The 22,199-nt window shown below is 36.3% G+C and overlaps 1 protein-coding gene and 2 long non-coding RNA genes across 4 annotated transcripts; all 3 read right to left on the bottom strand.

Annotated features, from left to right (window-relative positions):
* Positions 1-1,152: 1,152 nt before the first annotated feature.
* Positions 1,153-1,701, bottom strand: LOC129906513 (uncharacterized). The gene is made up of 3 exons (XR_008770812.1): positions 1,637-1,701; positions 1,481-1,551; positions 1,153-1,415 (listed from the first exon to the last, which is right to left on the bottom strand). It is a non-coding gene; the product is annotated as an uncharacterized LOC129906513 (long non-coding RNA).
* Positions 1,702-3,198: 1,497 nt separating this feature from the next.
* Positions 3,199-8,611, bottom strand: LOC129907234 (uncharacterized). The gene is made up of 2 exons (XM_055983344.1): positions 6,958-8,611; positions 3,199-6,899 (listed from the first exon to the last, which is right to left on the bottom strand). The coding sequence occupies exons 1-2, from the start codon at positions 8,609-8,611 to the stop codon at positions 3,199-3,201; spliced, it is 5,355 nt and encodes a 1,784-aa protein (XP_055839319.1).
* A 9,416-nt stretch (positions 8,612-18,027) lies between these two features.
* LOC129906514 (uncharacterized) lies at positions 18,028-19,142 on the bottom strand. Of its 2 annotated transcripts, none has more exons than XR_008770814.1 (4): positions 19,062-19,142; positions 18,904-18,974; positions 18,304-18,838; positions 18,028-18,209 (listed from the first exon to the last, which is right to left on the bottom strand). It is a non-coding gene; the product is annotated as an uncharacterized LOC129906514 (long non-coding RNA). The 2 variants fall into 2 exon arrangements; XR_008770813.1 differs by having other exon boundaries at positions 18,052-18,209; positions 18,438-18,838; positions 19,062-19,132.
* Positions 19,143-22,199: the final 3,057 nt, after the last annotated feature.

The following is a 22,199-nucleotide window of genomic DNA, read 5'->3' as shown; positions in this document are numbered from 1 at the left end:
TTAAAAACGAAACGGTATTTTGTAGCTAGGCAAGAGTTCTAAAGAATATATTTTTTATAAATTTTACTACGCATATCAAAAGAAAATAGAACGTTTTTTTCTTCTCCTGAAAAATTTAAAATCATGGACTTATCATGTTTGGCAAATACCTAAATGATTCAATTGTACAGTCAACATTTCTAACGTGCAATATGCCAATAATGTAAAAGAAATAAAGCAAAGAATAATAGTTCCAAATTATAATGATATAAAAAATGTAAATAAAGAAATTGAATTGCACGAAATACATTTAAGCCAAATAAAAAATACAAAAGAAATCAAAGAAATTAAATTTTTAAGCAAAAAGCAAGAGATAGTCATTTTTTCATCACTTAGTTTTACAACTATCTTGCTATTAACCATTTTAGTTTTAATATTTTGCAGACGAAATCGAATCAATGTCAAAGTTACAATTAAAAATTTAAAATCTAGTGACGTTCAGGAGAACGTCAAGCCTAACGAAGGGGGGGTCACATACCCACAACGCTAACTTCCTATATGTGAAGTTCACGTTCTCGTTCCCTTTTACTTTGTTTTGTTTATTCTTTATTGACCTGGTTTGATTAAATGCAATCTAGTGTCCCAATAACTTAACTTATTAAATAATAACTTTCATTACTCAACCTACATTGTTGAGTAATAATAAGAAACACTTTTTAACCTGAATTGCTCTTTGGCAATTTAGCATATTTATACATTGATTCGAAGTCGTTTAAATGTTGTTATTTTTAGTCTTTAAGTTACTATTAACAAATAAAGTTATTCTCTTTTTATTCTTGGAAAACCAAGAAAAATTGAATTGTCTTTCATTTTTAAACCGATAAGTTGTCTCGCATGTTCATTATGGCTTCTCCTCATGTTTTCAGAAACAGGACGAAGCAGTTCGTTCGATTTTGACATAAGCCTATGCGCGCATCCCTTCAAGCTAGAAAACTGAGTTCAGAAGAGACACTCCGACCTCAAAACTTGAAAAACGAGGTTGCACTCACACACTTGCAACTTTTTGTGTAAGAACTGTTACGATGACTATAATTAAACATATTAATAGTTGGTGCATTGCTGTGGATGGTATTGGATGCACCGAAACTAAAAATAACACATTCACCAGAGAACTTCCTTGGAAAAGGACATAAGTTTATTTAGAAATAATTATTTAGAAATAAACAGAAATGGTTATCGCTTTGATACAGCACTTCTCCTATCAATGTTCTTAGGCATGATTGGAATTGACCGATTCTACTTAGGTTATCCATTGGCTTGGCAAAGCTAAGTACGTTTTGATTGCAATGCAAGGGGTCGGCATATATTATTCCATATTATGGAGCTGGTGTAACAATAGTAAAAAGTGACAACAGTACATATCGTGTTGCGGTGGTCTGAAAAGAAAAAAAAAAAAAACATGAGGGTAAAATTGGACAAACAAGAAAAAAAGTTTACTCACCTAATGTTCTGGGATTGGGGAGTTCCGCTGGTGGTTCTACCAGATACATGTCTACCTAAAGATGTGGGAACCTAAGAAAGAATTGAGAATAAATTATTTTGAAGATAAAAAAAAAAAAAATAATAATAAAAATAATAATGAAAATTATTTACTTACCAAGCAGACGTCCTCCTTCTTCGTGTTGTTGACGTTTGACTCCATTTTTGTAGGAGAGAGTTTCGTCAAAACAATGATGGCCGCCTCGTTAAGAGGGGAAGTAACAAAATCTAGAAAAGAAAAAAAGTAGTAGATTATAGAGATGAGTCCATTTGGTAAGGTAGAGTCGGGAGTAGATTTGTAGAAAAATAAAAGATTCATGGGATATAATTATATTTCATTCCGGAAATGTAGCCGGATATGAAAGGCAAAAAGGAAACAGATGAATTGTTGTTTCTCAAAATCTTCTATAACAAGTAGAAATTGGAAGAAATCTTTGTGGTTTATGGGTTTGTGTCCAAGCTATCACTACTATATTCACCTTGTGGTATAGGAAAAGCAACTACTATGACTGTATATCAATTAGGCACATGATTGGAAATGATTATGACATAGGGAAGACACCTACTATGGCTATATACCTGATAGGTACACAATGCCGTCTTTACCATAAGGGCACACGGGGCCCGTGCCCAGGGCCCCATTTTCAGGGGGGCCTTGAAGGAACGAAAATTTCTGTCAAACATTTATTCTCAAAACATTTTTGTCGGGCAGACCATCTACCATTTTATTTTAGTTTTTTCTACACCTATACGGAAAATATATGTTTTCAAAATGAAAACAAATTATGTGGCGTTGTATGCGGACAAAATTTTAATTCCAAAACGACCAAACCCAAATTCATTTTTCCAAAAAATAAGAATAATATTTTCAAAAAACAAGAAAAACATCTTTTTTTTCACTGTAGGTAAGATTATTTATTAATAAAAACAACGAATTCTCTTCCATTATCTTTTTCCTTAAACTTTTTCCGTTGGAAAACATTTAAGAAAAAACTATTGCCGGCTAGTCGACGGTACATCAATGTTTTGGTTCAATGGAAAACGCCATGGTACAATGGTTGGCACCCCCAAACATTTTTTAATTTGAATTGCAAATTGGCACCCCCTGCCAATAATAAAGACACTAGGCACTTTATATGGAACGATATATTGGCACCCGTTTTTCACCAACCATAGACTTTTAGCCAGCCATTGTACTTATTTAACTTTCCAAAAGGGCCCCAAATTCTTGTGTGCCCAAGGGCCCCAGGATAGTTAAAGACCGCCCTGTAGGTACATGAATCACAGATGATGGTGTGTGAGAAATCACACCATTTGCAACCTGAAATATAGAGTCAGAGATAAATGTGGAGGTGGGAGAAAATCTGGAACGATAGTAAATAAGAAACACTGGGTGGCAATAGCGTAGTTATTCACCAGTACAAGTAGTTTGTAAAAGTGGATTCTGTGATAAAATCTAATAAAATGTTCTTCAAAAAAGAGAAAGGCCGAGATTTAAACAAACTTGTCTTTAATTCACTTTAAGATAATTCTAATTTGAAAGTACAATTGCGAATGAATGTAATATAAAAAAGCATTACTTTATATAAGAGAAAAGCTTAGATAAGAAAGCTTAGAAATATTAATAGAATAGAAATTTAAATGTAATAGATCAAAATATAAAGGTAAATACCAACTAGTTCAATAATTTTCAACATCCTCAGCGCGGGGCAATGATGTGAGTTCCAAAAGGTAAAGCAGCTGTACAGGTCTTCGAGTTTTCGATCCATCAGCGTAACGAATTTCACAAGCTCTTACCTTTCCGTCACGTCCAATAAAGGCTGCTTCGACCACAGCTAACTTCCATGCAATTCTAGGTTTCGCAGAGTCAAATACCAGAACTACATCATTTGACTTGAGTTGATTTGAAGAATGTCCTTGACTGTGGTGAAATGATCGCAGCAGTTGAACGTATTCAGTACGCCAGCGAGACCAAAGCATATTCGTTATCTTAAGACGTTGAGCCCAAAGTTGCTGCATATCAGAAGACGTCACAAGATTTTGGGAATTTGCAAGACTCCCATGGCCATGTATGAAGTGAGCGGGTGTAAGTGGTGAAATATCCAAAGGATCACTGCTGACGTAGGTTAGAGGGCGAATGTTCACCATTCCCTCCGCTTCTATGATCACTGTACGAAGTTGTTCCAGGGTTAACTTCGCTTTTCCGATGACTACTTTTAATATGTTTTTAATAGATAGTATCAATCGTTCCCAAAATCCTCCCCACCAGGGGGCTCGCTCGACAATAAACTTCCAATGTATGCGTCTATGGGTTAGAAAGTTTTGCACAAGGTTGTCGTCCGGTACTTGGTTTGTATTAGTGAGCTCTAAAGCAGCTCTTCGAAAAGTCTTGGCGTTGTCTGAATAGATCGTTGTAGGAGCACTTCTACGACCTATAAATCGTCTCAGTCCCATTATACAGCTTTCCGTTGTCATATTAGTTACAACCTCCAGATGGACGGATCGGATGGCAGCACAAGTAAAAACCATCAAATAACTTTTGTTCATCTGGTTTGAAGATTCATCCAAATAGAAGAGAGGCCCAGCAAAATCTACGCCGACGCATTCAAATGGCCTTGACATCGTTATGCGTTCAATTGGCAAAGGCCCAAACGGCTGAGACACGGGTTTGGCAAAAAGTTTCTGGCAAATGATGCAAGTTTTAATTCTTACTTTAATAAATGGACGCCCTTTTAAAATCCAAAACAGCTCACGCAATTTGCATAGGACGACGTTCGTACCTCCATGACAAGTTCTTTGGTGGTAATCATCGATTATTAACTTGACCAGATACGACTTCGGTAGGATGATGGGATGTTTTTGGTTAAGTGGCACATCTAACAACTGAAGACGACCTTTCAACCGCATTAAACCATTATCGTCAAGAAAGGGACATAGTTGAGATATCTTTGAAGTTTTTGGAACAGACTTCTCTTTCTGCAAATACAAAATTTCGTTAGAAAATGAAATATTTTGTAAATACCTTAGCCAATATAATTCAGCTGCTTCTAGTTCGCTGGTAGTGAACTCAGAAAATTCGAATGGGGGTTCTGCTAGGACTTCTAGGTTTTCTTTCAGTTTGTACAGCTCTACTGCACGTAAGATAAAAGCTGTGCGTCGTAACAAACTTTTCCAAGAGCTGAATTCCTTGTATGGCAACAAAGGTTCAGGTGAGGTTTCTGCGGGAGCAAAAACGGGTGCCAAAAGAGCCACTGGTGCTAAGCTTTGAAAACCAGACTCGATCTCTTCATCATTGAAACTTATGTCGCCTTTTAGCCAGGTTGGTCCATGCGCCCATACAGATGAATTCAGTAAGTTTTGTGCGGTGACTCCTCGGGTGAGAAGGTCGGCGGGGTTCTCCTTTCCTTTGCAGTGCCTCCAGTCTGCTACTGACGTTAAATGACGGATTTCAGTGACTCGGCTCTGCACGTACGGCTTCCAACGATTAGCATCACCCTGAATCCAGCCAAGCGCAATTCTGGAATCGGTCCAGAGGAAAAACTTGTGTACCACAACTTTAAGAGACTGTTTTAAGTAAGCACACAGTCGAGCTGCTAACAATGCTGCCGTTAGTTCCAGCTTTGGAAGGGACAGTTCTTTTATTCCATCTATTTTGAGCGGTGCAACTCGATTTTTTGCACAAAGGAAAGCAACACTCTCTTCACCATCATCGCCAACGATTTTAATGAAAGCAACAGTTCCATACGCCTTCATGCTAGCATCTGCAAAGATGTGAATATTTATTTTGTTAAAATGTGAAAAATAAATAACTGCCCGTGGAATAGCAAAATCTTTTAACTGATGTAAATTTTTTACACAATCTTCCCAAAGAAGCATAAGATCTGGAGTAAGAGCCTCGTCCCAAGACAGTTTTGCTCGCCAGATGCATTGAAATAGAATTTTAAGTCTCACCACGACAGGTCCAAGCATGCCAAGAGGGTCGTAGATTCTAGCAATTGCTTGTAGAACGTTTTGTTTCGTGCCCTTAACTAAATTGGATGTCAGCAAATTTTGTAACGAATCTAACGGCACGGCAATTTCATCGCTTCCAACATACCACGATAGTCCTAGTACTTTTTGTTTAATAGTGGACTCACCTGGGCAAAGAGCGTTACGAACTAGCTCACTATTAGAGTTCCACTTCCTGAGATTCATGCTTGCGTTTCTCATCACCAACACAGCTTCCTCACCAATGCGCTTACCTTCTTCTTCAGTATTACAGCTTGCAGCGAAATCGTCCATGTAAAAACTGTTCATCAAAATGTTGCATGTAGGCTGAAACTGGATCTCGTTTTTCAGATGAAATCGCAAGGTTGCTGTCAGCAAGAAAGGGCTGCAATTCACGCCAAAAGTAACTCTCGTCATCCGATATTCGGCGATTCCCTCTTCAGTGTTGTACCATAAAAACCTGTGGCTGTCACGGTCCTTCTTGTTGAGCTCGATTTGAAGAAAGGCCTTCTCTACATCGGCCACGATCCCATACCGTCCAAGGCGAAAGTTCAAAAGGATCTTTAAAACATCGGGAAGTAGATTAGCTCCAACGTGAAGAAGATCGTTTAACGAGGGCGAGAATTCACTCCGTGCTGAGGCATCGAACACGATCCGCATCTTTGTAGTTGTACTTTCAGCTTTATACACTGGGCGATGAGGTAAGTAGATGACACGACGCAAATCGCCATCGTTTGGAGGTGGAATCGGTTCAGCTACACCGTCTTGAAGAAGTTGTTGTATACCTGCATCATATTGTTGGTATTGTTCGGGATGTCTGGACAACCGAGTGCGAAGTGACTTCAGTCTCGTTAATGCTTGTGCCTTGTTGCTGTTAACTACAACATCCGGATGCTTCCATGGTAGAGAAGCTTGGTAACGTTGACCGTTTTTGGAAATGCACTGTTGAATCAATTCATCAGCTAAGTGCTCATTTTCTTCCTCTTCACCTCGAATTCCAATGGCTTCCAGTGACCAAAAAGAAGTATAGTCTTTCAAGCTAAGCGCAGACAGATGCAGAGTGGTGCTATACAAAGAAGGAGAACATGAGTCTTTTTGGAATTCAAAAGCCTTACCGGTAGAATGCGATCCCTGCAGTGTCCAACCGAAAATTGTTTCGACTGCCCTTAATCCGGAAGAAATTCGTTTCTGCTTGCCTGATACCACAGACCAGTAATGGTCTGAGCCGATGAGCATACCCAATCCATTTGCTGCCTCGACATCTGCATGGCAACTGTCAGCCAATTGCAAATCCTGAAGGAAGGTACACGATGCATCAGGTGCACTCAAAACATCGATACAAATTTCTGGCACAACCACAGCTTCCAAGATGATTCGTTTGTTTGTTGAATTAGCTTTTTAGTTCGACATACACTTTCTTAAATTTTCTCGATGGGTTTTGTTGTGCACAACCAAACGGTATTAGAGAAAAATCGACTTCGCCCGCACATGAAAGATCAAGTTTTCGCGCTAAATCCTCTCGAATATAGGAGTATTGACTGCCGCCATCAATTATTAATCGTAAAAGAAGTGATTTATTTTTATTCGGGGCTACGGCAATGCCACGGGCTGTCTTCAAAAAAACATTTGTGTTGTTAAAACAAGAATTATACGCGCACAGATTTGTTGCGCTTGGCAAAACTAAATTTTGTTTTGGATCTTCTGGCATTACAACCGAATTACCAGCACAGAGATTCACAGCTTTATTTTCCGATTTCGAGTTTCCTTGACCGGCGAATGAAGGGTCGCACAACGAAGTTAAATGTTTACCTTGGCACTTTGTACACGACAGCCATTTAGCACTACGACACTTCTTCGAAGAATGACCTCGGTTGGCACAGCGAAAACATCGACCACTCTTTCTTAAAATATCTCGCTTCTCCGTTATTGATAAAGAACAGTCACAATTTTCGGTTAAATGCTTTTCTGACGAACAGAATGCACACATGTTTTTCTCATTCAATGACACTAAGCTCGATGCAGTTGTGTGAGACGAAGAAGAATGTCTGTTGTTCGAAGAAGAATGTCTGTTGTTCGAAGAAGAATTTAGGGATGAGACAACAATACTTCTTTCCAAAGATTCAACCTCTCTTTTCAGAAAACGCATTATGTCTTTCACTTGCTTATCTCCAATTTGCAAAGAGGTTGTGGAACTCGAGTCATCATCTTCTTTTGTTTCAGTAGCATGTTCTTGTTCATCTCTTTCCACTACTCTATAATAATCCACTCGCAGTTCTGAAGGCAAGCAACGAAGCAATATTGTTTTCAGCATGACGTGGTAATGATGGGTAGGTATTTGCAAAGCTGTTAGTGTGCGACAACATGATGTTATAGAATTATATAAATTGCGAAGGCCAGCTGCATCTGTTCTTTGGTGGACGGAGCGAAGGGAAAGTAATTGCTGCATATTTTTATCCACCAAACGTTCTACGTCACCAAATTGTTCTTGTAGGAGAGAGATAGCGGCTTCATAACACATACCTGAAGCTGTAAATCCACCGATGACATTTTTTGCGCTGCCAGTTAACACAGATTCCAAATAACTGCATTTGTCGGATGATGTTAAATTTCCGTTTTCGTGAACAGCCGTTCGGAACTGCTCCCAAAACGATAACCACTCATGATAATTGCCATCGAATTTTTTAAGCTGCAATTTGGGAAGTTTAACGGAATAATTAGAATTATTATTATGAGATGATGAATTGTTGAGAGGCGATCTTGATGTATTATTTGTGGGTGGGTTAAGCTTGTTTCTGACTTTCTGGAGACGAGAATTTAGACGAGAAAGAACACCTATTGCCGAGTCTTCATATTCGCTGACCCTTTCAAATTCCCTGTCTAGTTCATCTGTCTTGAGAAGACCTTTAGTTTGCACATCTTTGTTAACAGCATTGAGACTTTCATGGGCTAACGTCAGTCGCTGGACAAATTGAACAATTTCTTCCTCAATGGTATCCAGGTCATTTGTTGAATTGAGTTGAGAGCTTTCATTGTCGAGAAAATCCGTAGCATTTTTCACAATTTTTGTTACCTGACCTCTATACGCAGATCGTGCAGATAACTCCATATTTAACTAGTTAAATTGAAACGCGTCGTACTTTTACGTTACAAAAAAAAGAATTCTTTATTAATTTTGCTAATCTCTGTTCACCTTTCCCGGGTTTCGGCACCATGTGATAAAATCTAATAAAATGTTCTTCAAAAAAGAGAAAGGCCGAGATTTAAACAAACTTGTCTTTAATTCACTTTAAGATAATTCTAATTTGAAAGTACAATTGCGAATGAATGTAATATAAAAAAGCATTACTTTATATAAGAGAAAAGCTTAGATAAGAAAGCTTAGAAATATTAATAGAATAGAAATTTAAATGTAATAGATCAAAATATAAAGGTAAATACCAACTAGTTCAATAATTTTCAACAGATTCATATCGTCGGTGGCTAGTACCAGCTACCAAAGTGATAAAAAGTTAAAGTCAGTTCAGCAAAACCAAGACCTTTTTTGTAAGGCAGTGCGTTTTTTTTTGTATATTGTATATCCGGCAAAAATTCGAATTGAATTTTAATTCAAAAATTAAAAAGAACCAAAACCGGATACTGATCCTCTGGCGAGCGAAGGAAGTTTTTTTTATTGAAAAGCTAAAGTAAGAAAAATAAAAAAATCCCACATCGGTAAGTGTAACATTATGATAATCTTAAATACAGTTATCTAACGTTCCAACGCGTTTAGGCTTTAACGGTGAAAGGGTCTTGAGATTTGGCGGTCACCGACAAAGTCAAACGGTCGTGGCCGCCAATATTATTTAACATTCCTCAAGAAAAATTTATTTGATGCACCTGAGAATTCTTTCAAATCGTCTTTCACTCCAAATATTTTATTCGTTAAAAAAAAAAACTTTTTTCCGGCGATTTATAAAGAAAGGAAAACTCCAACCTAAATTGCAAAGATAAATCTTGAAGACATATATAAGAATCCCAGATGCGTGCAAAAGGCACTTCCACGAAGAATCCGCAAAATAAAACCGAAACATAATTAGACAGAAATCATTACAAAAAAAAATATTTATAACAGAAAAAAATGAAAGATAGAAAAAATTAAAATCATAAAATTTTTTTTTGGGTGATATTTTCGTTTAAGAAATTAATTATTGTATAAACTAGTTTTTTTTTCAATATTTCAATTTTTTTTTCTTTTACAATTTTCTGTAATTCTTTTGAAAAATTTAAACTTCAAAAAAAAAAAAGGATAAAAGCAAATACGAAATCCTTTAAGAGGGAAAGTTGATACCCGCTAAAGTTAGAAAACCCAACCCTCGGTGCCTTCGGGAAAGGACGTCATAGAAGACGCAACAAAAAAAAATTTTTTCCGTACTCCTAAACTGAGCTCAATTTAGGCAGGTGTAGAGTTTCGAAAATTTGAATTAAATGGACACAAAGGTCCAAAATCCAGAGTAAGTTTTTGTATTTCAAAAGGTACAGGGGGATATTTACCTTGAGGTCCAATTGACCTTCAATTCATATTGGGGTTATATAGCGGAAGGAAAGTTTCCGTGTTAAATGTTTTTCATCATAAAAAAAAAATAAAATAAATTTATATACATTTTTTATTTGAAAACTTTATTTTTGAATTTAAAGAAGAATAAAGTAAAATTCAAATTTTTTTAAAAAAAAAGGTAAACATTTTAAACAAAAAAAAAAAAAAAAATAACTTGTCATATAAAAATAAAATAAAACAAAAATAAAAATTTTTTTGTTAATTAATTTATAATAAAATTAAAAATTAAATTGAATGAAAATTATCCAATCAATGTTTGTCGAACCGTTTAATATTCTTTAATAAAAATAAGAAAAATTATGTTTGTGAATCACCCAAACCGTCATGTGTTTTTCTGAGCTGTACACCAGCTTAATGGAATTCTAGGTTTTTGATTTTCAGGGGGTGGAATTCAACAAAAGTGGAAATGGATTCCATGGTAGGGTGGGCTATGCGTTGCCCAACATCCGCAACGTCACTCCGAAATATTTTCTTCGATACTTGGTGGTAAGCCATATTTTTTTTATGTGGTGGAGGGTTACCTGTGTGTAACGTTTTCGTTTTTGTGAAATTTTTCTTTGGCACGATTTATGTTTTTGTTACCTGGTCTAGTCTGACCGAGGGACAAGAACCCCCCCTATTCCGGCGAGTTGAGCCGTGCCTCGCGAGCGTGCCAGGTCCCAGAGTCAGACTCATCCCAAAAAAAAATCCCATTTAATACATTTTTTTATTTTTCCTTTTATTTTGCTTACCCTCGAAGTCTTTAATTTCCATATCCAGTTTCCATTCCATTTCCTTTTCTGTTCAATACTTACATTAATAGCTTTAGTTTCAGCTTCTTCCTTCGATTAAGGATCCGTTCTCACTTCATATCTTACCTTTGCTATCACCGTTTCTTTATCCAACCCAAAATCCTAACCTCGCTTTTCTCCATTTTTATCCCCCTTCCTCCCCCCCAACTAGGACCGTAACAAAATGGCGCCCAACGTTGTCCATGTCTGATGTCCCATCAGTCATTTTTGGACTAGGTTAATCTTCTATCGGAACGTATGTCGTGATGAAGATCGCTCTTTAGAACGCTTCCTCACTAGCGACGGAACTTTAGATGAGGCCACCGACTACAAAATGATTGATATTAATGTTGTTCCTTATTACCAATGTCGTTGTGTTTAAGTCTAGCATGTCTTCATGTGAAAAAAAAACCCTTAGGTAGATTTCTGAATCGCGGCAAAAACTTGGATGCTCCTTCGTTGGTTACATAACGTTATGCAGTTGAAATTAATGAGAGGTATCGTAAGTCTTGATCTGAATTGCTCTTAAGAATGTCGGATCAATTGCGACGGTGCATCTCGAAAAGAAAGAAGAAAACAAGTCCATCAATCTTCAAAATTGCTGCTGCGACTGGTATCGAAGAATAAAAAAGAATAAAAAGTTAAACAAGAAATAAAGTTGAATTAAATGTTTTGTATATCCACACAAAGGTAGTAAGCACATACATTACCCAAAGATTATATAATCGTTACATTTAAATATCTTAGATAGAGTTTAAAAGAAGAAGATTCAAATTAAACTTTTCAAATCTTTATTAGATTAGTTAAAACAAAGTTGAAGGTAGGCTTTATTTTTTTGGATCTAATTCATTTCCATACAATCATTTATACAAATTATACAAATACAAACATACAAAAGTAGCTAAGATAAATCGTTCATAGTTTTTTTTTAATTCACAACTGTATAAATGCTGATCGATGATTCATTTGCTCACTATAAGATAGTTTTGTTTGTACATTGTTTAGAATTTTGTCATAGTTATTATTTAGTGTCTATAATTTAAGTGTTGCTTAACAATATTAGTGTAGTCGTACGTCCAAGAAGAGATAAGAACGAAGAAGGTCCACCCGAGTGATGAGATCTGGAAAAAAAAAGAGAAAAGAGTAAGTAAAAGTACCACAATTAGGAATAGAATTGTAACTCGGTCCGTAGCTAAGAAAAGAATTAACATGGCACCGATCGTTAATCACTCACCGACTGGTAGAGGTTCCAATATTGCTCCACCGACAGGTCCTACGGCTGGAGTCAATCAACCACCGCCCACAGTAAATCCTACAGAGGAGCCAGTTAGAACCGAATCGTTGTCAGCTCCTTCATACAGTAGCTTAACAGGTTTGGGGGGTTCCACCGAGGCGGAACAAGTTGATCATAGATTTGATTGGTCACGCGACTTTGAAAATACTACGAGACGAATTCTCGAAGATAGAGTCCCAAGGGATAACCATTAACCACCCAGATCTAGCCTTAGAGCTTTTGCCCCATCCAATCCAATGGGATTCGGATGATATTTTTGGGGGCCAGAGTAAACCAACTGAAGATGGTGCCAGGGATACAAATTTTCGTGAGAACCGTGACAAGTGGGAGCAGCTCCTAGGGATGAGAGTTTGAGTCCAGTGAGGATTATTTTTCTGTTATAAATAAAATGAGATCTCAGCTCCGGATGCCAATCACTGAAGTGGAATTAGTGAGGGTACTGTAGCGTAACCTTAACAGTCGGATAGGGACACTTATATATCCGCAAGCGGTCAATACCATGGATCAGCTTCGTACGGCTTGCAAGGATGCTGAGACGGCTTTCCCTCATAAGGAAAGGGATGGCCCGAAGCCTTCAAGACCGCCGGGACGATTTCATGCCAATGAGTTGGGGTTATCTGAGGAAGATCCTTACTACTCTGACGAAAACTTAGCGGCCTTCCATCATGCGGGAAATCGTGCTGTGCACAAAGAGCACGCAGATCCCAAAAAGTTAGTTTGTTTTAACTGTAGAGATAAGGGGCATGTTTGGTTGGACTGTCCATTGCCGGTTCGCAATATATTTTGCTACAAATGCGGACTCCAAGGAGTTATTAAACCAAAATGTCGCATCTGCCACCCGGAAAACCAGCAGACGAGCGCGACGAACCTGGGGACGTCACGTTCGACTCAGCCTCCTCAGCAAACCCAGGGAAAGAATTAGGAGATAACATAGAAAATACTCAGATAAAAATATTGAAAAGAAACTTGCCAGAAAATAAAATAGAATATCAGAGATTAACCGAATTAAAACCCTTATATTTAAGAATTAAAGAATATGAACAAAACCGAAATAGAATTATGAACAATACAAAAGAAAAAGCTTCGAGTAAAATTTTAAAAACACGAGAGAGGTTTCAGAAGAGAAAGGAAGATAAACAACACTTATTAGCCACGGTTATAGACATTAGCGCAGATCCTAGGCCGTATGCGAAGGTTTCCATGGGTGGGAAAGAAGTCATGGGACTTCTAGACAGTGGCGCATCGGTCAGTATATTAGGGAAGGACTGTGTTTCCTTTATAAATTCTATATAAATGAAGATACAGCCTTACAAATCGAATGTCAAAACTGCTGATTTAAACAATCAAATGATAATAGGTAGAGTAAACATTCCGGTGACATATAAGAATAGCACAGAAAACGTCCTCTTTTATTTAGTACCCAACTTAGATCAGGAGATTTATTTAGGAATCAACTTCTGGAAAACATTCAAAATCGCGACAAACATAGTAAGCACTGTCTCAATTCCAGAAAATAATGGAGATTTATCAAACGAACACCAGCTTTTGCCTGAACAGAAGTCGCGATTGGATGCGGTCAAGCAGAGGTTCCTCGATTTTGAGCGCCACGGACTGGGTAAAACAACTTTGGCGGAACATGTCATAGATGCCGGAGACGCCCTCCCTGTTAAGCAGAGACACTACCCTGTTTCTCCAGCGGTGCAAGACCTATTATATAAGGAACTGGATCGAATGTTGGAGCTTGGAGTGATAGAGCCTAGCGATAGTCCTTGGTGTTCACCGGTTGTACTGATCAAGAAACCAGCTGAAAACGGCACAATCAAACACCGATTTTGCCTGGATTCACGCAAGGTCAACGCGGTGGACGCAAATCCGCTCCCTCACATCGAAGGGCTCCTCAGTCGCCAGTCAGACACCTACTTCATAAGCAGTGTGGACCTTAAGGAAGCTTTTTGGCAGATCCCGCTCGAGAAACAGAGTAGGGAAAAAACTGCGTTTGCGGTACCGGGGAGACCCTTGTACCAATTCACGGTCATGCCTTTTGGTTTGTGTAATGCAGCTCAAAGGTTATGCCGTTTAATGGACAAGGTTATCCCTGCACGACTCAGGGAGAGTGTGTTCGTGTATTTAGACGATTTGTTAATTATATCCCCCGACTTCGATACTCATATCACCCTGTTAGACCAAGTAGCCGAATGTCTTAGAAAAGAAATCCAAGTTTTGCTTCAAAGAGCTAAAATACTTGGGTTTCATAGTTGGTGGTGGGAAACTAAAACCGGATCCCGCAAAAATTGAAGCGGTGACTAATTTTCCCATACCGAAAAATTCTCGACAAGTGCGACGGCTGCTCGGTATGGCAGGGTGGTACAGGCGCTTCATTAAGGACTTCCCCAGCTTGACCGCTCCCTTAACCGATACGCTCAAGAAAAAAAATGTAAAGTTCAAGATAACGGATGAGGCCATGGTTGCATTTGACCAATTGAAGGCAGCCTTAACATCGGCTCCGGTTCTCATTCATCCAGACTTTAAGAAGAAATTCTTCATTCAGTGTGATGCTTCAGATTCTGGAATTGGGGCAGTGCTCTTTCAGAATGACGAAAGTGAAGCAGAATTTCCTATCTCGTATTTTTCGCAAAAGTTGAATTCTTGTCAAAGGAACTACACAGTGACCGAGAAGGAGTGTATGGCGGCAGTGATGGCGGTGAAAAAGTTCCGTCCCTATGGCGAAGGCATGGACTTTACTGTTATCACAGACCACGTTAGTTTAAAGTGGCTGATAAACATGAAAGACCTTTAGAGCTTCAATCCTATGTCTTCGACATAGAGCACCGGAAAGGTACACTCAACGTCGTTCCAGACACTCTTTTTCGGGCCCACTTAGATTGTCTAGAAGTTGCGGAAATAGCCACTTTGATAGATTTGGAGTCAGAGGAGTTTCATTCGGAAGAGTATCAGAATCTAATATCGACAATACAAAACCATAGTGGCGATTTGCCAGATGTAAGAGTTGAAGACAATTATGTCTATAAACGAGCTCTACCGGTTGATGGAGATGCTACCTTATTCCATAACGAATGGCGTTTATTAATTCCTTCAGGTTTGACGGAAGAAGTTATCAGATTGACTCATGAGCCCCCGCAAGCAAGCCATGGTGGCATCGCTAAGACCCTACATCGTGTAAGGCAGTTCTTTTACTGGCCAAACATGGCCACACAGATCAAAAATTTTATAAATAAATGTGAAATTTGTAAACAAAGTAAGTCGTCTAACCAGATTCTTCGTCCACCAATAGAGAATAATTATGTCACAGAACTTCCGTTTCAAAAACTATTTGTAGATTTTTTAGGTCCCTATCCACGATCTAAAAAAGGAAACGCTTATGTCTTTGTAGTCCTCGACCATTTTTCCAAGTATGTGTTTTTACACCCGTTACGATCAGATAACACTTCAAGTATTATTAAATTTTTGAAAAATGAGGTATTTAACGCATTTGGAGTACCACAGATAATTCACTCCGATAACGGGAAACAATTTATTGCTAAAGATTTCCAAAATTTTCTAAAAGGCTATGGAATTCGACATTTCAAAACCGCCTATTATTCGCCTCAGTCTAACGCCTCCGAAAGAGTGAATAGAACACTGTTGGCGGCCATACGTTCATATCTGAAAGAAGATCAGCGCGACTGGGATGTATACATAAGTGACATCGCATGCGCGTTGAGAAGTTCGGTCCACTCTTCGACCGGGGTGTCACCGTATTTCGTTCTTTTTGGAGTTAATATGATGACCCACGGCAAGAGCTACGAAATCATTAAGAAATTGAATGCAATGAACGATGGCGAACTCTTCACTCTACCGAGGCGAAATCGACTGCAGTGCGTTAGAGAAAAGGTCCAAAAGAATATTTTGGAAGCAAACGAAAAAGGGCAAAAAGATATAACATCCGTAGTCGCAATGTCCGTTTCGTACCTGGGCAGGAAGTGTTCCGACGAAACTTTGTGTTAAGTGACTCGTCGAAATACCTTTCCTCAAAGTTATGCCCTAAATATGTAAAGTGCCGAATCGTTAAGAACGTCGGCAAGAATACTTACGAATTGGAAAATGTATCTGGGAAAAAGATAGGCATTTTCCACGCAAAGGACATAAAGCAATAAAGATCTGTGATTATAACACCTGTGATATAGAATAAGCGACTACTCGACCTAGTTCCCCTGTGCAATAGCTTCATTTATTTATTTATTTATTATTATTGAATTATTTATTCGTAGAGCATAAATATATTTATTTATTTATTTATTTATTAGAGCATATACTATATTTATTTACATATTTACATATTTATTTATTTTATTTATTTATTTATTTTATTTATTTATTAATAGTAGATCATGAATTATTACGTTATCAATTCACTTGTTGATTTAAATTATTTAATGAAAACATGCAATTTAATCGTTCTTGAAGAATGGGAGATGTTATTTCTCAAGTACAAATATTTTGATTGAAAAAAAGCTTATTTAATTTGTTACCTCGTTTAATTTTTCCTATTTATGAGGTTAAGTAAATTTTTTTTTGTTAATTTATTATTGTATTCAATCTGCACATACTCATTCGTTTGTATAATTCATTAAATTATATATTTTTTTTGTACAACCATTATCGTTGATTTCGATTAGTTGCATAGTTCTTTGATCAATTATTGTATAGTGTTATTCGTTATTTATTTTAGGTGGTGGTTTATTTTGTATTATTTATTTATTATCTATTTCCTATCTGTTATTTATTTAAACTCTAATTGTTATATCAGTTACTCTTCTTGTAACTATATTTATCTTGGTTAAGTTTTTGTACTACGTCCTAGCTCGAATAGCTTTAAAAAAAAAAATAATAATAAAAACAACAATAAAATAAAAAAAAAAAAATAAAAAAATAACGCGATAGATATACATAGGTTAAGTTCATTTATTTAAGTTCTTCTACATAACTATTTATAGGTACCTTATTGAAGAGGAAAGCATCCTCGTATAAGTTATTAGGTTAAGTTATTTGTAAAAATTCTATTCGTATTAACGATATTACCTGTTATTTTTCATTGTAAGACCATTAAAAGATTAAAGCTTTCATGTACCAGAAACTCGTCCCTATGCATCGACCTATCACGTATAGGAAACCGAAAATTATAATGTGCCAAAACAAGATCCAGTGGATACGGAAAACAAACACTGCCTAAGAAAAACCGATTCAGCAGCTAGCAAACGAATCAAAAATTGTTTAGTCTGATGTCGTTTCAAATTGACGAGATTCAGAATCAGAATAGTGAACCTGACTGCTGAAAGAGGGGGTGAAGAAGTGGAAAAATTTCAGATTTCATCTAATTGTGGCTCAAATAAAAAAAAAAAAATGAATTCGAGATTCAATAATCCGAATCTGGATTGTTATCAAGATTCACGCATACGAGCACACCTACTTTCACCACACACCTTTTCTCTTTCGACATTTGTCTGAACGTTCGTTGTAGTTTTATTTTAAAGTTTCCTTTGTACGCACAGATTTCGTGCGCAATTACAAATCTAGATTTCATAATCTTTTTGCGGTGGAAAATCGGAGATTTTTACACAAAAATCTTAAAAGCAAATGGAAAACCACCTGAGATACCAACTAAAGTATCCTGTAATTGAGGCCGCAGACGTACATGTATGCCCTGTTCTTCCACCTTAATAGATACTTCCACTATCAGTGAAGAGATTATTCCAAACAAAAAAAAAAAACAAAAAAATCCCAACCAGTCACACAATATTTTTATATTTATTTATTTTTATATATTTGCATAATATTTATGTCAAGTAAATATCCTTGAGATAAATCAGATAAATTATATATATAAAAAATATATCAAGATGAAGAAAAACTAAAACTACGAAATCTACCTTCAATCAAGAATCGCATCCCAGGTAGAAAAGCGATCGGTTAATTCATTCCCCTCCAAAGTGGAATCATTCGTCTGCAGACGATATTCCAAAACATAGTAGAATGATGATGTACACCCCTGTAAAAGAAAAAAAATTATTAAAGGTACTGTAGAACAAATTAGCAATAATAATGTTTTAAAAGAACTTAAGCAAGAACAAAAAAATAATTACAAATCATAGCCCGGCTGTTAACGTGGGTAACTCCCCACGGACAAATACCCCACACACCTGATGCTTATTTAATAGAAAATTTTTGAAGTAAACTTCATAAAATCAAAATAAAAAGATAAAAAAAAGGCGTTCACCGGCTATTAGTCGACCCAGTCCTCCTCCTAACCGGTGTTTTGTTACGATGACTATAATTAAACATATTAATAGTTGGTGCATTGCTGTGGATGGTATTGGATGCACCGAAACTAAAAATAACACATTCACCAGAGAACTTCCTTGGAAAAGGACATAAGTTTATTTAGAAATAATTATTTAGAAATAAACAGAAATGGTTATCGCTTTGATACAGCACTTCTCCTATCAATGTTCTTAGGCATGATTGGAATTGACCGATTCTACTTAGGTTATCCATTGGCTTGGCAAAGCTAAGTACGTTTTGATTGCAATGCAAGGGGTCGGCATATATTATTCCATATTATGGAGCTGGTGTAACAATAGTAAAAAGTGACAACAGTACATATCGTGTTGCGGTGGTCTGAAAAGAAAAAAAAAAAAAACATGAGGGTAAAATTGGACAAACAAGAAAAAAAGTTTACTCACCTAATGTTCTGGGATTGGGGAGTTCCGCTGGTGGTTCTACCAGATACATGTCTACCTAAAGATGTGGGAACCTAAGAAAGAATTGAGAATAAATTATTTTGAAGATAAAAAAAAAAAATAATAATAAAAATAATAGGTAATGAAAATTATTTACTTACCAAGCAGACGTCCTCCTTCTTCGTGTTGTTGACGTTTGACTCCATTTTTGTAGGAGAGAGTTTCGTCAAAACAATGATGGCCGCCTCGTTAAGAGGGGAAGTAACAAAATCTAGAAAAGAAAAAAAGTAGTAGTTTATAGAGATGAGTCCATTTGGTAAGGTAGAGTCGGGAGTAGATTTGTAGAAAAATAAAAGATTCATGGGATATAATTATATTTCATTCCGGAAATGTAGCCGGATATGAAAGGCAAAAAGGAAACAGATGAATTGTTGTTTCTCAAAATCTTCTATAACAAGTAGAAATTGGAAGAAATCTTTGTGGTTTATGGGTTTGTGTCCAAGCTATCACTACTATATTCACCTTGTGGTATAGGAAAAGCAACTACTATGACTGTATATCAATTAGGCACATGATTGGAAATGATTATGACATAGGGAAGACACCTACTATGGCTATATACCTGATAGGTACATGAATCTCAGATGATGGTGTGTGAGAAATCACACCATTTGCAACCTGAAATATAGAGTCAGAGATAAATGTGGAGGTGGGAAATCTGGAATGATAGTAAATAAGAAACACTGGGTGGCAATAGCGTAGTTATTCACCAGTACAAGTAGTTTGTAAAAGTAGATTCATATCGTCCGTGGCTAGTACCAGCTACCAAAGTGATAAAAAGTTAAAGTCAGTTCAGCAAAACCAAGACCTTTTTTGTAAGGCAGTGCGTTTTTTTTTGTATATTGTATATCCGGCAAAAATTCGAATTGAATTTTAATTCAAAAATTAAAAAGAACCAAAACCGGATACTGATCCTCTGGCGAGCGAAGGAAGTTTTTTTATTGAAAAGCTAAAGTAAGAAAAATAAAAAAATCCCACATCGGTAAGTGTAACATTATGATAATCTTAAATACAGTTATCTAATGTTCCAACGCGTTTAGGCTTTAACGGTGAAAGGGTCTTGAGATTTGGCGGTCACCGACAAAGTCAAACGGTCGTGGCCGCCAATATTATTCAACATTCCTCAAGAAAAATTTATTTAATGCACCTGAGAATTCTTTCAAATCGTCTTTCACTCCAAATATTTTATTCGTTAAAAAAAAAAACTTTTTCCGGCGAATTATAAAGAAAGGAAAACTCCAACCTAAATTGCAAAGATAAATCTTGAAGACATATATAAGAATCCCAGATGCGTGCAAAAGGCACTTCCACGAAGAATCCGCAAAATAAAACCGAAACATAATTAGACAGAAATCATTACAAAAAAAAATATTTATAACAGAAAAAAATGAAAGATAGAAAAAATTAAAATCATAAAATTTTTTTTTGGGTGATATTTTCGTTTAAGAAATTAATTATTTTATAAACTAGTTTTTTTTTCAATATTTCAATTTTTTTTTCTTTTACAATTTTCTGTAATTCTTTTGAAAAATTTAAACTTAAAAAAAAAAAGGATAAAAGCAAATACGAAGAGGGAAAGTTGATACCCGCTAAAGTTAGAAAACCCAACCCTCGGTGCCTTCGGGAAAGGACGTCATAGAAGACGCAACAAAAAAAATTTTTTTCCGTACTCCTAAACTGAGCTCAATTTAGGCAGGTGTAGAGTTTCGAAAATTTGAATTAAATGGACACAAAGGTCCAAAATCCAGAGTAAGTTTTTGTATTTCAAAAGGTACAGGGGGATATTTACCTTGAGGTCCAATTGACCTTCAATTCATATTGGGGTTATATAGCGGAAGGAAAGTTTCCGTGTTAAATGTTTTTCATCATAAAAAAAAATAAAATAAATTTATATACATTTTTTATTTGAAAACTTTATTTCTGAGTTTAAAGAAGAATAAAGTAAAATTCAATTTTTTTAAAAAAAAAAGGTAAGAATTTTAAACAATAAAAAAAAAATAACTTGTCATATAAAAATAAAATAAAACAAAAATAAAAATTTTTTTGTTAATTAATTTATAATAAAATTAAAAATTAAATTGAATGAAAATTATCCAATCAATGTTTGTCGAACCGTTTAATATTCTTTAATAAAAATAAGAAAAATTATGTTTGTGAATCACCCAAACCGTCATGTGTTTTTCTGAGCTGTACACCAGCTTCATGGAATTCTAGGTTTTTGATTTTCAGGGGGTGGAATGGGAGGTATGTGCACCGGGCAATAATCTATAATGAGCTGAAGGACGCATGAAGGAAGATATCAGGGGAATTCAACAAAAGTGGAAATGGATTCCATGGTAGGGTGGGCTATGCGTTGCCCAACATCCGCAACGTCACTCCGAAATATTTTCTTCGATACTTGGTGGTAAGCCATATTTTTTTTATGTGGTGGAGGGTTACCTGTGTGTAACGTTTTCGTTTTTGTGAAATTTTTCTTTGGCACGATTTATGTTTTTGTTACCTGGTCTAGTCTGACCGAGGGACAAGATCATCCCCTATTCCGGCGAGTTGAGCCGTGCCTCGCGAGCGTGCCAGGTCCCAGAGTCAGACTCATCCCAAAAAAAAATCCCATTCAATACATTTTTTTTTCCTTTTATTTTGCTTACTCGAAGTCTTTAATTTCCATATCCGGTTTCCATTCCATTTCCTTTTCTGTTCAATACTTACATTAGATGTGTTTTTTTGTTTATCTATATAGATTTTGTGCAAAAAAACGACATCGGGATTTTTGAAATCCATGCAAACATTTGGCACCACTGTACATATACTTTGGCAGCTGTCTGTCAAAAATGTTGCTTTTGTTTTTTTTTATTTTAACTCCGAAGTGGGAAGGCCATTACATCCATGTTGGATGCAAACAAAAATTTTCATATGGCCATGGCATCCATGTTGGATTCAAAAAAATTGTTTTTTCACAAAAAACCAAAAATTATCTGTATATTCTTAGCTACATTTTAAGACCATGACCATTAACATTAGTTGCGTCGTTCTTGTGTTATAAGCGTTTGAAGGTAGCCATATTGAATTTTTTTTCGATTTTTTAAAAATCAAATGTGAAAACTTTTTTATTTTTATTTCTAATTTTTCGAAAAAACTTTGGTAATTTTATATACATATCTGTTCAACAATCTTATCAGGATCCATTTAAGACTTTTATCTGAAAAGTGCATTGCGTATATCTCGAGATATTAACATTTTAA

This window comes from Episyrphus balteatus, chromosome 1 (assembly GCF_945859705.1).
Source record: "Episyrphus balteatus chromosome 1, idEpiBalt1.1, whole genome shotgun sequence".
NCBI classification, from domain to species: domain Eukaryota; kingdom Metazoa; phylum Arthropoda; class Insecta; order Diptera; family Syrphidae; genus Episyrphus; species Episyrphus balteatus.
This window is presented reverse-complemented; position numbering and strand designations above follow the sequence as displayed.

Bases quoted from the DNA above. Each gene is read 5' to 3' on its own strand.
- LOC129907234 (XM_055983344.1), bottom strand. From the start codon at position 8,611: ATGGAGTTATCTGCACGATCTGCGTATAGAGGTCAGGTAACAAAAATT. The intron at 6,900-6,957 runs GTTGTGCACAAC...CGAACTAAAAAG, and splicing joins TTTTTCTCTAATACCGTTTG to CTAATTCAACAAACAAACGA.